Here is a 16,186-nt window from a genome sequence, read left to right on the forward strand (position 1 = left end):
CAAAGTGAGCACACACATTCCCTGGATGCCAATCTAGAACCTCTGCCCTAAATTTTTCAAATGGGCCTTTTGTAGCGCCACCTAGTGGCCGATGTTCGCAAAACACATTTCTGTGCACTACTCTTACAGATTTTGTCCAAAAATCCTACAAATCGGTAGGCAGTATCTCGACAGTCATGTGATCGACATGGATCTGTCCGATTTTGCATATTCCATCCTGATTGGCTAAGATTGGCTTCCAAAGTTTGTAGGATTGAGCCGTTTTGAACAAAATACCTCATATCCCAAACGCAAAGTGCAATTATCATGAAATCGCGCACACACGTTCCCACTAGGTCGAGGAAGAAATGCCACTTAAAAATTTTGAAATCAGCCTCATGGTGGCGCTATAACAGGCCGATTTGTGGTTTTACCTATAACTCCACCGATCAGTTTCAAACTTTGTAAGCGCACTCCCTAGAGGCCAAGGAAAAACCCTTTCTCTGCATTTTTCACACAAGCCTTTTATAGCGCCACCTTTGGGCCGACTTATGTAAAACACATTTTTGGATATTACTCCTTGAGATTTTATCCAAAAATCATGGAAATCAGTACACAGTATCTCTATAGTCATGTGATCAAGTCCGATCCGTCTGATATTTCATATTCCATCCTGATTGGCTAATATTAGTTTCCAAAGTTTGCAGGATTGCTCAGTTTTTGAACAAAATGCCTCAAATTATCAACACAGCTTGCGATTACCGTGAAATTGGCCACAAATATTCCCACTAGGTCAAGGAACAAATGCTACCTTTTTTGGAACACAATGCTTCAAATCATGCATGCAGCGTCCGATTGCTATGAAAGGTGAAGAACATATGCCACCCTTTTTACATTGGCCTATTATACAGTAGCACCACCAGGACGCCTGGCCTGGTGGAGACCTGTGCTCGGAAGAGCACTGCTTCTAGTTGATAGGTGTACTACACAGGAAACTGGGAGAGAGATGGGGGGTGACACGTAGCAAAGGTCGTCAGGATCGGGACTCGAACCGGGACTCGAACCTGCGACGCCTTACCGGCCTAGGTGCCTGGACTGCACTACCCTGTGGCCCAGGCTGTAGCGCGCTACACTATGTCTGTCTGTTTGTATCAAGACACACACGCACGTTGCAATGAATACCAGAAGACTCGCACTAAAGACTAGACTAAAACACAGTCGCCCCGGGCGTCTATCTGGCGGAGCGGTAGAATGGTCTCTGCCTGGTATTCCTAAATGTAATCTCGGTAAACTATGCCTATACTGTTAAACCAAACCTTATTCCTAACCTTAACCTCAGTGAAACGGTGCCAAAATCTAACCCTATTCCTAAATTTAACCTCAGTAAAGCTATGCTTAACCCTAAAGTTATATCTAACCTTATCCTCAGTAAAACAAATTCACACTTGAACCGTCACAAGTGGTCCGCATGAGGTCGGCGGAAAGAAATCAGGGCGAGAAGGTTTGTTGGCGAGTAGACCGTTACCGCTGCAATAGCACACACAGGTCAGGGAGAACGACCCTCTGTTCTTAAAGGATTAGTTCACCCCCAAAATGACTTTTTTTCTATTGATTACTCATGCCATGGAGACTAGAGTTCGATAATATTTTTAGGTTTTTGTTGCATTCCTAAGACAAAAATGTGATAACAATAAATGTACCCCCATTCGTTCCGGATGGGGACCTGTTTCGAAACGGGTCCCCATCCGGAATCAATGGGGGTAACTTTACTCGAATCAAATTTTTGTCTTAGGAATGTGACAAAAAACTAAAAATATTATTGAACTCTACTCTCCATGGCATGAGTAATCAATAGAAAAAAAGTAATTTTGGGGGTGAACTACTCCTTTAAAGTGATATTTCACTTTCAAAAAAACGTTTTGTCATTTTATCGTCTAATCAGGCTTTTATGAACACCATGAACAGTTAATTTGCTTCATTCAGTATTTAGATATTTGATGTAAATGTTATCAGGCCCTCCCCGTCCAGGGCTCCTACACATACACACCCATTGTAACTTCAAACTCCATTTTAACCATGATAGATTCATTAACACCCATAAACATCCATTATATTTTCTGGTGACTCATACTACCCTCCTAATACTTGAGCTGGCCGTGTTTTTACTATAACGTTTTTCATTTATTTTTAATATTCTTTTATTGTATTTAATTATTTCCATATTTTCCCAAAGAATTATTCAAATAAATGAGAAATGTTATTAGGAGGGTATTATGAGTCACCAGAAAAAATAATGGGTGTTTTTAATGAATCTAATGAATCTATCATGGAGTTTGCAGTTACAATGGGTGTGTATGGGGAGGAGCCCTGGACTGGGAGGGCCTGATAATATTTACATCAAATATCTAAATACTGAATGAAGCAAATTAAAAACTGTTTAGGGTGTTCATAAAAGCCTGATTAGACGATAAAATTACCAAACATTTTTTTGAAAGTGAAATATCCCTTCAAGTAAACACTGAGCTACAATATAGACTAGAGCATCGCAGTGGGCGTGATTTACTGGTCCCACTAAAACATATCCTGTTCATTTTCCTCATAGACTTTCACGAAAATATTTATAACAATTATGTTAAGCCTAGAACCAAGCCATCCAGGATTGCAGTGAATCGTGACCATAAAACATTTGTTTCTATGAAAAGAACATTTTGAAAATCACTAAACAAAGGGTTATTAAATGTAGTATATCAAATAATTTAATATTAAAATATGTTTGCCACATATCTGACTGTGTGTTTGTCTCAGCATTGAATGTGTAGTATATGTAGCACGGCAACAACATTAGAGATTTATATGCACATGTATTTGTTTATAGTAGCCTATAAACCTTATGCTCTGTGATTACCTTTCACCTCCATCACCTTTAGGTCTATCAGAGATGATCCAAACACAGGATACTCTAAGAACCACAGTGGGAGAAGACGCCCGTCTCACCTGCCTACTCACACAATCCAAGAACGTCCTTCAAGTTACATGGCAAAAAATGTTACCAGGAGGGACAGAGAATGTTGCCACCTGTAACAAACGCTTTGGCACCAAGATCAACCCTCCTTTTCAGGGGAAAGTGCGATTTGAAGACACAAGACTGCAGAATAGCACCATAGTGGTCAGGAATGTGACCAAAGCAGACGAGTGCTGCTATCGATGTTTATTTAATGCCTACCCTGAGGGAGCCATCTATAGGAAAACCTGCCTCACAGTTGATGGTAAGACATGAACTTGTGTGCACGTGCGTGCATGCGTGTGTGTGTGTGTGTGTGTGTGTGTGTGTGTGTGTGTGTGTGTGTGTGTGTGTGTGTGTGTGTGTGTGTGTGTGTGTGTGTGTGACTGGCTTGTGACTGTGTATTAGAGCAGACGTGGTTGTTTATTTCTACCCAGACACAGTGGAGGTTCACGGTGGGTTTTGGCAATGACTAAACAAAAATGACTAAACAATTTTGGCAATGACTAAACAATTCACTTTGTTTGTGCACTCATTCATCTGATTGTTTTCTTGCTCTGTAATGCTGACTTTCTGCCACAACATAACTAAGTTGAGTATGGAAATCCCAGTGGGGAAGATAATGAAAAACGATCTTGATGAAACGGGGAAACAATGATATGACATATTGGAACGCCAAATGGGAAGTTGTTAAGGAAGAAAACTCCTGCTAGTGTAGGGTTGCACCGTTGCACCAGCTGAAACGAAGTTCAGTCCTAATTTAGGGCATCCATACTAGAGGCTATAAGCCACTAATTCCCATACGTTTTTGGCAGCTCTCGCATACAAGCGGGAGGGGCGTTAGTTTGTAACTAGTGAGTTACTAAATTCTGTTGCAGTTGCACCATGACAACATATGGCATAACTTTAAGTTTAATCTTCTTAAACACAAATCTATGTAAGGGCTCCCGGATCCATTGAACATTGATTAAATGAAACCTTTTTTGGTTCTCATACAGTATGTGCTTTCATCCTCTGTTGGTGCTTTTATTTTGATGTGGGTCACAATACACCCAAGCATGTCAGTTTACACTGTGTTCATCTTCATGTAGCCTACTGTAAGGGAGAGAGCATGCGATTTAAATTGATGAATTTATTGTTTGTTTTGCAGAGCAACCTGATCCCATATTACACATAACAAAACACAACGGCACAGAGCTGATGGCTGTGTCTTGCTCGGCTGTGTCACATCCTGCTCCAACGATAACTTTGGAGTTACCCAGACATGTAGGCTTTTCAAACTACACCACTGTCCATGCAGCCTCCGCTAATGGTACCATCACAGTGACCAGTACTGTCACAGTAGAAAGGTTCTTTAGCAACGGCACGCAGGTCCACTGTGTGGTGCGTTTCTACTCTGGGCTTGTAAAGAAGATGTCCAGGGTCATTTATTCTGACAAACAAGGTGAGACATAGTTTAATTTCCATTTGATTAAAGGTTCAGAGCCACAAAGAGACAGAATGTTAGTGTCCTTCATGTAGGTGGGTGGATTATTGGATGGATAGACTGATGATGTTACTAATTACTCTATGATACTTTCTTTTCCCAGATGTGTGTGAGAAAAGTGAAGCAGATCAGAGTCGTTTCAGTAAGTTCTTGTTCATCAATGTGCCTGTTTGATCCTGACCACCCTAATGCAAAAAAATATGTTAATGGCTTCAAATACACATCCTTTACAAGAATCTCAAGGGTTATGCCTCGAAATGTGTTGTAGTCACAGAGTAATAGTCTGCATGTTTTCAAGCCTAGATAAACGCTGTAAACTAAAGGATGCATTTTCCTTTTTGGGGGCCTTCCACTTTTGTGTGTGACTCTTTATATTAATTGACATACCGGTACATGAGCATTTCTCATCTTTTCTTTCACAGTTAAGATGGTTATTTGTGCTGCTGCTGCTGCTGTTGCCTTAGGTGTCATTGTAATCATCATGGTTGGATTCAACTTGAGAAAAAGATGCTGTCTACCAACTGCAAGGCTACCTCATACATCAACTGTGAAGTTTATGACATCAGTGCTATGACGTTAGTCATATACATACTAGTAAGGCGCCCTAAAGGGCGCGTGCATGCATCCACCTGGGTAACGCCAGACTGCCGGACCGCACTTGGATCATCTCTCAACCTGGGGAAGAACGACTACAAGATTACACTGAACACTACCACCATCGTGCCCTATGATGACAGCCGAGACATTCCCACACTGCCGTATGACTTCATACCCATCGCTGAGCTAGAGAACAGGGACCCTCACCCGGATGCCATTGTTGATGTGATTCGAGTGTGCAGGAGTACTGAGGTGTCTCAGATCACGACTATCATCATTTCGTCTGAGACGAAACAGTGGGCTGTTTTGTAAACTTTTTGAGTGATGTTATTATTGTGGTTTGCTATAGGCAACACTATTCTCGTCCGAGTTTTTTATGTCATCAAAGTGAACCTGCTTTTTGTAAACTTGCACAAACGTAAAAGTTAAGCTTTTGGTCATGCTTAACACACTATTGTCATGAAAAAGAGAGGAGAGATCCGAGCACTCAGAAAAGTTAAAAGAGGAGGAGAACGGACGTAAAAACGGGGTACTTTATTTCATTACAAAATATTAAAAGCCAACATGTTTCGACCGCTCAGGGTCCCTTACGTCCGTTTGCCTCCTCTTTTAACTTTTTGAGTGCTCAGATCTCCTCTCTTTTTCAAGTTTTATCCCACTGATCCTAGAAGCACCCACCACACGTTTTTAACTTTGCTGCTATACCTCCTGTTTCTCTTGTTCTACACTCACATGACATGACATCACAATATGTAATATGGTAAGACTGAATTCAGTTCCCAGTGGAACCTTTCTAATATGAGTTAGTGCTGTAGTGGATTATATCAGGGATCTCCATAGTGATTTGTAGTATGTTTAAATGTAATTTTTTGTCTATTCTCCTTTGTGTTAAAGGGATAGTTCACCCCCCAAATGACTTATTCTTTATCATTACTCACCCCATGGAGACTTGTATTCATGGATATTTCTTTCATTTTTTTCACATTCCTAAGCCAAATATGTGATGACTGACAGCAATTCCCTATGGAGACACTTATTTTGGGCCTAGAATAATTGTATTGTATTTATTTATGGGGGGAAAGAAATACATTTCTTTTTTAAGAAACTACACATATAGAGTCTCTCTTGCCGACCAACTCTGGTCCCTGACAAACACCAATAATGAGGTTACTTTTCTTTGTGCAAAAAATAGATGTCTAAGAATGTTACTGTTAACTACAAAGGGGTTACAAATACTCTCTTCAGAGTAAAATTAACACCAAGGATTTCACTGTATATGATTTGTGCCTGTGTTTTTCTTAGTTATGCTGGAACAGCAGGACAATGACTTATGTTTGAAGTAGGAGGTTATGTATGAGTCAGGTGACTAGAAAGACAATTTCATCTGGTTTTCAAATGTGTCCATGTTATTATTTGTATGTAAATCAGTGCTCCTATTCTGGCAGTGCTTGACAAATAGATTCTCTGATCCTACTCCTAAGTCAGAGGTCTTCAACAGGGGGCCCGGGACCCCTAGGGGGTCCTCATAATTACTACAGGGGGTCCTCCAAATCTTTGGGTAGTAACCACTTGAACCCTAGTGTCCATATTCTGAGAATGTTAGCCAAAAATAGCAGATCTACAAGCTCAAAACGCCTCACACTGCGAGGTGTTGTGAGCTTGTAGATCGGCTATTTTCGGCAAAAAGGTTTGGTGTAGAGGGGGAAAAGAGCAGACTAAATACAGAGTGAAAGGTCAAGTTAAGTATTGAGTAATGATAGTTCAAGTGGTTAAATGACAAATTGGCATGACTCCAAAATACACTGAGGATTGGAATCTATGAAAAGGTTGTGGGGGTCCCTGGTTAAACTCTCTCAACTAATAAGGGGTCCTTGGCCTGAAAACGTTGAAGACCCCTGTCCTAAGTAATGTTAAGTCTGACCTCTTGTGATGAGTTGTGGAAGTGCAGTTGTACTTGAGATGTGTTTAGTTTAAGAAAAAAATAAAATAAAAGGAACATTTGACAGCAGGACATAAAATCACACACCCAAATAATTACTTCCACTTTATTTTTAAATGTATACATTTCAAATGAACTTAAACAAACAAAAGAAAACATGCAAACAAAAACTGAACTGGACGTGTGCTGTCTACCGTCTGATTTCCATATGATGGTACCTTAAGTGGCCTATAGAGGGTATGCACGTCCACTGGGACCCGCCCCCCTAATCTAGACTGAGTGGCAAAACACTGAGCAGCATGGAGCATTGGAGTTTGGAAGTGCTAGTTGCAAATCACTCAACGGTCCTGCATACCACCTGTTTCTTATTTGCACATAATGCAGGAGGCAGCAGGATGTTGTGTTGTTGAAAACGAGTGCTTCCAAACTCTGACACTTGGAAAAATCAAAACCTGCACAAAATGTCTTGACACTAAGTAGCTCATAACATGCCTATGGTGGATTTTTATGAAACAAAAACTTTGCAGATAGAAAGAGGATAATTCAAGCTTTCAGTACAGCCGCAATATTGGTGAGTTAACTTTGTTTAATACAATCAGATAGGACTTTTCTGTTTGGATGTATGGGCTGTCAATGGAAGAAATTTGTTTTTTGCCACTCAGTGGGCGTGTTCCCACATAACTTCCAGCTACAGTGATGTCACACGCATACCCTCTATATGATTTATGTCTGCTGTGTCTGACCTACAGTATTTGTATGTAACATTCTGCTGTCTGTCTGCATTGTCTGACTGCACTGGCACTGTTTATGTCTTTTGTACAAGGCATTTGATATCATTAGAAGCAGGTGTTCTTGTACTTCTGTTCTGTGGACTGTATTTCGTGTGTGTGGACTGTCTGCATGTATTTCGTGTGTGTGTGTGTGTGTGTGTGTGTGTGTGTGTGTGTGTGTGTGTGTACGCACACTCCGGTACGGCAGGTGGCGGCATGCACCAAATCCGCCAATAAAGGAGAGAAAAAGTCCATAAACGTAAACAAGTCAAGAGAAGAAGAAGATGGGAAGGCTGCTGCTCTTCTTTTCCATTCTCTTACATGACAGTTCAAATCTAAAAAACATTATAATTTTAATGTTATTTAGTTATAGGCAAAAGTTTAAATAAATAGCCAACGTGACGGTCTGTCCCCGAAAGTAAAGGGTGAGTGAACGCTTTGTTACGTCGCAAACGCCAAATATTATTTTGTACTGACGGTCAATGGAACAGAACAGACAAACCGTGTCACAACCATAGAACAGCACAAACAAACACAAACTGCTGGAATGAATAGTGGGTGCCGTTTGATTTAGATTGATCACTTCGTCATATCTAGATCAAACGGGTGGCTTAAAATTGTATTTGTAGCATTAATGCATGTCTGTGAAAAAGGTCCATTGATGTTTTGCTGAAACGGATGACGTTACCTTGTTCCATGGCAACAATAATTTGTAACCACTCTAAACCGGGCGTCGTCTCCACGGAAAACAAGCGCTCCCTTTTAGAAGGCATCGTCTACTACGGAAACAACATTCGCATTTCGCATTGTGGGTACATTTACGGTGATTTACCTGATTAAACATTCGACAATTAAGGTCTAATATTTCTGCAATTTCTATAAAAGCTGTATATCTAGTCATTTGGGGCATAAGAAGTTGAAGATGATGTAGGCCCACCTTGCACGTTCACATTATGTGTACTTGTCTCTACATTACCCTGAACCGAATACCAGTAGAGTCGCCGAAATGAAGGTCGCCCGGAATGGTCGCCGACAAGTGTCGCCGACGTGTTTGGAATAGTCGCCTGGCGTTATAGAAAACTCATCCAGGCAGTGAGAAATCTCATCGAGAATGGTCGCCGACGTGTTTGGAATAGTCGCCTATATTTATAAACCATTATAGACAACAAAGGTATAAAGGGAGTGAGTGAGTGAGTGAGTGAGTGAGTGGGGTATATATTTATAAACCATTATAGCCTACTTAGCATTTAAAACTCTGATGCCCAAAATAGACAACAAAGGGAGCGAGTGTAGGCTACCCTACCCATATGTCACCCATTCACACGTTACAGTAGTATACTACTAGCCTACATGTTTTGTACCTGTGCTATTTAGAGAAACTATAGGGTCTAAGCTTTATAACTGTACAAGCTGGCTGCTGGCAACTTTGTCTCTGACCAACGACTACAACGTATTGGATGCACAGATCGCTTCGTTGGGATTAAAACCGCTCGTAGTCCTACCATAGTGGTGCGGTGGTACGTGGCTTTGGAAATAAACGTCATGAAACTTTACCTTTTTCTATGCAAACTTCTAATAAAGTCTTCAATCAATCCATTTCATCCTCCATGACACAAACTACTTTAACCGAGCCTATGCTCGCGCCTCCGACCAAGACGACACGAGGAAAACAGTGTGCATGCACTCCGTGCAGCTGTCAGTGTGTGCCAGGGACGTGCAGAGAATGTTAGAGAGGCAGGGGCTGACACTTCTAAAAGAGGTCAATTCTTTCAACATACTTGCATTCAAGTTCAGGAGCTGCATTCAGGTATATGGCACGGAAAAGGGCGTTTGCATTTCTTTCACCATAGTAAAAAAAACGCATTCATGGTCTAGACTGGAGAGCAGTAATGGCGAGTGCCAATGTGCGGCCGGAGGGCACTTTTTACCAGTGGATAAAAGGGCAGGGGCTCAAGCCCCTTTGATGTCTAATGTGTGCACGTGCCACTATGTGCTGAGTCGCGGCTCGCAACATGATGCTGTCAGACAGTAAAATAAAACTTTGTGGATATAGTTTGATATAATTAGGCCTACATTTCTGTTGATGTTTCAACCAAGGGACGAGTTTATTTTATTTGTGATTCCCCCAAAACACTCATGATAGCTGATACAACAGAAGTAAATGACATTTCACAGAAGATCTTTTTAATTAAAATGGTCGGATATTTTCACTACTTCATAATTATATTTTTTTATTTATGGAATTTCTTGTGATGTGTTTGCTTGACTGAAAATAATAATAGGCCTACATAATCAAGCGGTCGATCGGTGAACTGAAACTGTTATACTTCTGCATTTGAGCTCTTGTGTTGTATTTGACAAAGAAGAAAGAAAGAAAAAAAGTGTGGACCTTTCACCCAGGTCTGTGCAGTGGGGTCACTAGAGAGAGAGAGAGAGAGAGAGAGAGAGAGAGAGAGAGAGAGAGAGAGAGAGAGAGACAATGGGCACACATAAAAAATACTGTAATTTTAGATCACTAATAGATGACATTAACAAACATAGCCTACATAATCAATCCACTTAATAAGTCCTAGTTTATTTGAAAATAGCCGATCTACAAGCTGCCAACCAAAGCTCAGAGCTTTGAGAATCAGGAAATGTCAGTTTTGGGACAGGAGTCTGTAGAGCTGGTAGATCAGCCAACGTTTAAATATTTAGATTTAATAGGAACACTACTATATAGGTCTATAGGCTACAGTCATTGGTCATGGAAGTGGGGCTTTCCAATGAATGAGGTGACGTTTTATTTTTTTAAATCGCTTCATAATTGACGAGCCATGTTCGAATGAAACTGGTGTCTTACTCTTACTTTGCTTCCTAAGCGCATATGGACAAAGCAGCAAAGTGGCATTTGACATCATATTGAAATGTGCACAGTCAAGTATCTGTTTCACCAAACAGAAAGATTAATAGCCCACTTTGAAATTCAAAGTAGGCCTAAATACAAAGTGCATTTTGTATGGACATTCAACAATCATAGGCCTATTAAGAAAACAATCCCAGGCCAGTATGAAATAGTATTAAATGAGAATAGGCGCAGAATTTTTTTCTTTCTTTTTTCTAAGATTCGATTAAATCAATGCATTCTGAGAGAGTCTCAGAATGCATGTCACTGCATGTCACTGGTATCAAATAGAAATAATGTACTAAATGCCACAACTTAGACCTGACATTATAGAGGATATCACATGAATCTTATAGCTTTGCGTCAAGAGTTAGGGATTAGGGGAACGTTTAGAGTTCACATCATCACACTAATTGTAATATTAGGCCTACATCCCAGCCAATTATTGTAGGCTATTACAATAGGCCTATAATAGGCAATTTGTGTCGGAGATAAATCGCTGTCTGATATGACGGTAAAAAACAATTGAAACTCAGCCTGCAGCCCTGCACAGGACCTGCCAAACTAAACGGACGTGGGTACCCTTTTAATTGATTGACTGATCATTTACAGGCTACAGCTGATGGCTTTGATTACTTCTACATGGCCCCGTATAGAGAAATCTCTCTGTCCATATGGCAATGGCAAAACGCAATTAAATGGGCTGGATGGCATTACGCACGACGCGTAATGCGTGCCATGTCTCTCCATTAGTGTTCCACACATCATTGGTGCATCAATTGCTATAATATAACACCCCTTGTCTTAAAATCTTTTGCAAATTAAAAAGATCTTCTGTGAAATGTAATTTACTTCTGTTGTATCAGCTATCATGAGTGTTTTATATGGATATGGGGGAATCACAAACTCGTCCCTTGGTTGAAACATCAACAGAAATGTAGGCCTAATTATATCAAACTAGACCTATATCTACACAGTTTTATTTTACTGTCTGACAGGCATCATGTTGCGAGCCGCGACTCAGCACATAGTGGCATCGTTTGTGTCATGGAGGATGAAATGGATTGATTGAAGACTTTATAGTTTGCATAGAAAAAGGTAAAGTGTCATGACGTTTATTTCCAAAGCCACGTCGTTGCGAGCCGCGACTCAGCACATAGTGGCATCGTTTGTGTCATGGAGGATGAAATGGATTGATTGAAGACTTTATAGTTTGCATAGAAAAAGGTAAAGTGTCATGACGTTTATTTCCAAAGCCACGTCCTACCACCGCACCACTGTGGTAGGACTACGAGCGGTTTTAATCCCAACGAAGCGATCTGTGCAGTCAGACGTGCTGCTATTAAATCTGCAGATCACCACTGGCTGGCTGCTGCTGCGTCTCTGATTTCCTCTATCCCAACATAACCGCAATTTAGCTCATGTGTTTAAAGCAACAGTTGAGGGGCCAGGATGTTTAACAGAAGACAGGTACAGCTACAGTTATAAGCTTATGTAACGTGTGAATGGGTGACATATGAACACTCACTTTAATGCTAAGTAGGCTACACTCACTTGAATACCCCTCACTCACTCACTCACTCACTCACTCACTCACTCACTCACTCACTCACTCCCTTCCTTTATACCTTGTTGTCTATAATGGTATAAATATAGGCGACTAAGTAGGCTACACTCACTTGAATACCCCTCACTCACTCACTCACTCACTCACTCCCTTTATACCTTGTTGTCTATAATGGTATAAAAATAGGCGACTATTCCAAAAACGTCACTCACTTGAATACCCCTCACTCACTCACTCACTCACTCACTCCCTTTATACCTTGTTGTCTATAATGGTATAAAAATAGGCGACTATTCCAAAAACGTCGGCGACACTGTCGGCGACATGTAAAAGCTGTCGGCGACAATTCCAAATCAGGCAGGCGAGAATTCCACCGAAATTGGTGAGCCTTCCTCGGCGACTCTTCCACGTTTTCCGGCGACCTTCATTTCGGCGAGATTACCTGTTACCCCCTGAACCATATTGGGATTTTTTTGTTTTCTTTCTTTTAAATACAGGAGTTCATCAATCATTCAGAACCATGGCAAATGCACAGTCTGCCATAACGTTTGCACTGGGCATCTTAGTGATAACAGAACTGATCCTCGCCAAGAAGGACTACTATGACATACTGGGAGTTCCTAAAGATGCTACTCAGCGTCAGATTAAGAAGGCTTTCCACAAGCTTGCAATGAAGTATCACCCAGACAAGAACAAGAGCCCCGATGCTGAACTGAAGTTCAGGGTAATTGCTGAAGGTGAGACTGGAATTTCTTTCTACTTATTTTGGTGGTATTGCAAAAAATTCAGTTTGGCCACTAGGATGTTGCTCTCCTACTTTCCTGGAGAGGAAGGAATTCTCACCACCCAGATTCAGGTGCTGAGGCTGAGCTAGGATGAGTGTTTGAATGAACTACTGTAATGAATAATTAAAATAAATGTTACTTCAACGGCTCCATCAATAATTTGCAGGTGATCTGAACGTATTCATGACTGGTGTTACGCACACCATCAGTGCAGTCCAATGTTTTTTTATTTATTATATTACTTTGTAATAGCTGTTATGAATAACATCATTATATACTTTATTAATGTGATCTGAAATGTGTGTGTGTGTGTGTGTGTGTGTGTGTGTGTGTGTGTGTGTGTGTGTGTGTGTGCGCGTGCGCGTGTGCGTGCACAGCATATGAAACCTTATCAGATGAGGACAAAAGAAGAGCTTATGACAGTTCTGGGTACGGATACTTCACTGGGGAGAGCCAAAGTGGATATAGGCACAACGTCCACCAACCATTCAACTTTGATGACATGTTCAAAGACTTTGACATCTCCAGCCTGAACAGGCATGCCCGTCACAGAAAACATTTCGATGACCGTTCCAAGTCTCACCAGGAGACGCACAGTAAACATAAGAAGAAGAAGCACTTCCCTGGAGGGTTTGAGACCGGAATCTTTGATGACATTTTTGATGATATGGAGAAGATGTTTACGTTTGAAAGACACACCAAGCACGCGGATGGTAGTTTTCAAGGTGCGTCAAAACAGCATTGTAGAACTGTGACGCAACGCAGAGGAAATATGGTGACCACGTACACAGACTGCACTGGCTCCTGATAGGGTCAATAAAAGGATTTATTTTTTTAAGTGCCTATCAAACAAACATTTGGTGTGCCCCCTGTAGTAACTCTGAGGACCCCCTAGGTGTCCCGGAACCCCTGTTGAAGACCGCTGAACTAGAGAATGTACAAGAATGGGTATTTTGATCAGCGTTTCACTGTTGTCACTATATTATAGTATAACAATTCAGGACCAAAAGGCAGATTATGCCGGACGAAAATTCCTGTCAGACAAACATTTTTCCTAGATTGAGGTCCCAGAGATAATAATAATAATAAAAAAAAACTATATAATTGGGCTCTGTGTGGTCTAATGCATAATAAATTGGGTGTCCTTGAATTGAAAAAGGTTGAGGTATCTTTGCCTGTATAGGCAACGACTAGAGGAAAAAGTCTACTGCAGACTTTGTGCACCCACACTGCAAGCTGCCTAAATAGCAATGCTTTATCTGAAATTGTATTCTTTGCATAATTTATCAGTTAAAGTTCCTCCTTCCTTAATTGTGAGTGATTGTTGTATAATTTCTCAGAAAGCTGAAAGTATTATGTAAATATCTGCATAATCTCCTTCTTTTGACATTGGTAGTTTTGTTAGTGTCTTGAAAAAAATTAGACTAGGCTAGTTTGACCAAAATGTCTGTTGTCTTGAAAGACAAAACTAAAAGGGTCCCTTTTAGTTTTGTCTTTCTTGGTAGATGTTTGTAAGTAACATCCAATGCTTACACAGTACATTTAAAATTTTAGTCTGAAGAATGCACAAATGGAACCTATTAGGAACCTACAAATGGAACCATAGGCTTCAAAGAGTGTACACCCTTTATACACTCTTCTTAGTCAAATTAAGGATAATACAATTTCACTAGTAAGGACTTTACAGACGGAGAACGTCACAATGCCTGCGTTCTTGCTTGGATCAGCAGGTCGCGCTGCACTTCTCATGTGAATACACAGTGACAATCTGTGTCAAATCACTATCCTGCGCGTCACATGGGGAAAAGGTTGACCACAAAACAGCTCTTGTCAAGGGTGGGCGGGTACATAAACGAGCATGACGAACAGTTTCACTGAGTAGTGCGCTCCCTTGTAGCTTGCCTCCGTCTGTCAGAATTCCTGCATCACCTTGATGCCTGCTCACCTCTCATTGAAAATGAATTTCTATGCGCGTCCGTCGATTCCCATGTGAAAAGCCCTTCATAAGATTTTACTGTGTTGACTGATTGTGATGTGGATATGATGATGTGTCCAACAGAACACAAACAATATAATATTCAAAGTGGACCCACTTGAATGATGAGCTCCCAGATGTGCATACAGTACAAGGCATAGTTCAGTGGCATTTTCATAATTTTACCTTATCCCTGTCAGTTACAGTAGCATGTCCTATAGATTTATGATTTACAACATTTAAAGCTGTCTTCATAAATTTGACATGAAGAATTCTATTTTCCTCTCAGATATCAGCAGAATGCCATAATTGGCCAATTAGAAGTAAGGTATTCAACATAGCCATGTAATAGTTGTAAAAAAGAACCCATTGCACTTTCATTTATGCATACTGTGTTTTACTTGGTGTGTTTTGAAAAATAAAAGGTTGAGGCCAATCAGAATGAACGTAGTATTGCTTCCTATTTTTGTTATGTTTACAGTACAGGTAAAAACCATGTAAAAATTAGACTCAAGGAAAATTACATCTTAAATTGAGGTTTGTTAACCACTTTCGCCTTATTTTATACTTCTTTGGCTGTCATATGTAGGGCTATTTAAATTGAAAGAAAACCGACCCTGATACCTTGGACTCAAACTTGGACCCCACTGTCAATGTACCATCAAACATATAATTTTCCAAATGTCTGTCTGTCTGTCTGTCTGTCTGTCTGTCTGTCTGTCTGTAACAGCGTTTCTCCTCAGTGGCTGGAGCAATTGATCTGAAATCGCATCGCCATTAGCATATGAACACACCTAACATAACTGTGAAGCCCGTTTGTCACTTTCACAAATCGTATGCTGTATATTAGTATTTTTATGGTGTATCTAAAGATCTATTCTGCATCTAGCATGAGGCTTATCTATTCTGCATCTAGCATGAGGCAACATGTTTAACCAGCTGTGTGTGTGTGTGTGTGTGTGTGTGTGTGTGTGTGTGTGTGTGTGTGTGTGTGTGTGTGTGTGTGTGTGTGTGTGTGTGTGTGTGTGTGTGTGTGTGTGTGTGTGTGTGTGTGTGTGTGTGTGTGTGTGTGTGTGTGTGTGTGTGTGTGTGTGTGTGTGTGTGTGTGTGTGTGTGTGTGTGTGTGTGTGTGTGTGTGTGTGTGGGGGGGGGGGTTACAGATGTCCAAAAATCATGCAGATCGATACACAGTATCTCTGTAGC

At 40.7% G+C, this 16,186-nt stretch overlaps 1 protein-coding gene across 1 annotated transcript; it reads left to right on the forward strand.

Annotated features, from left to right (window-relative positions):
- Nucleotides 1-8,109: 8,109 nt before the first annotated feature.
- On the forward strand, nt 8,110-14,139 carry dnajb9a (DnaJ heat shock protein family (Hsp40) member B9a). The gene is made up of 3 exons (XM_080737375.1): nt 8,110-8,197; nt 12,721-12,960; nt 13,386-14,139. The coding sequence occupies exons 2-3, from the start codon at nt 12,744-12,746 to the stop codon at nt 13,814-13,816; spliced, it is 648 nt and encodes a 215-aa protein (XP_080593501.1). The 5' UTR covers nt 8,110-8,197; nt 12,721-12,743; the 3' UTR covers nt 13,817-14,139.
- The last annotated feature ends 2,047 nt before the right edge of the window (nt 14,140-16,186 follow it).

This window comes from Nannobrachium achirus, assembly GCF_963921795.1.
Source record: "Nannobrachium achirus genome assembly, chromosome: 11".
NCBI classification, from domain to species: domain Eukaryota; kingdom Metazoa; phylum Chordata; class Actinopteri; order Myctophiformes; family Myctophidae; genus Nannobrachium; species Nannobrachium achirus.

Bases quoted from the DNA above. Each gene is read 5' to 3' on its own strand.
- dnajb9a (XM_080737375.1), top strand. From the start codon at position 12,744: ATGGCAAATGCACAGTCTGCCATAACGTTTGCACTGGGCATCTTAGTG. The intron at 12,961-13,385 runs GTGAGACTGGAA...GTGCGTGCACAG, and splicing joins GTTCAGGGTAATTGCTGAAG to CATATGAAACCTTATCAGAT.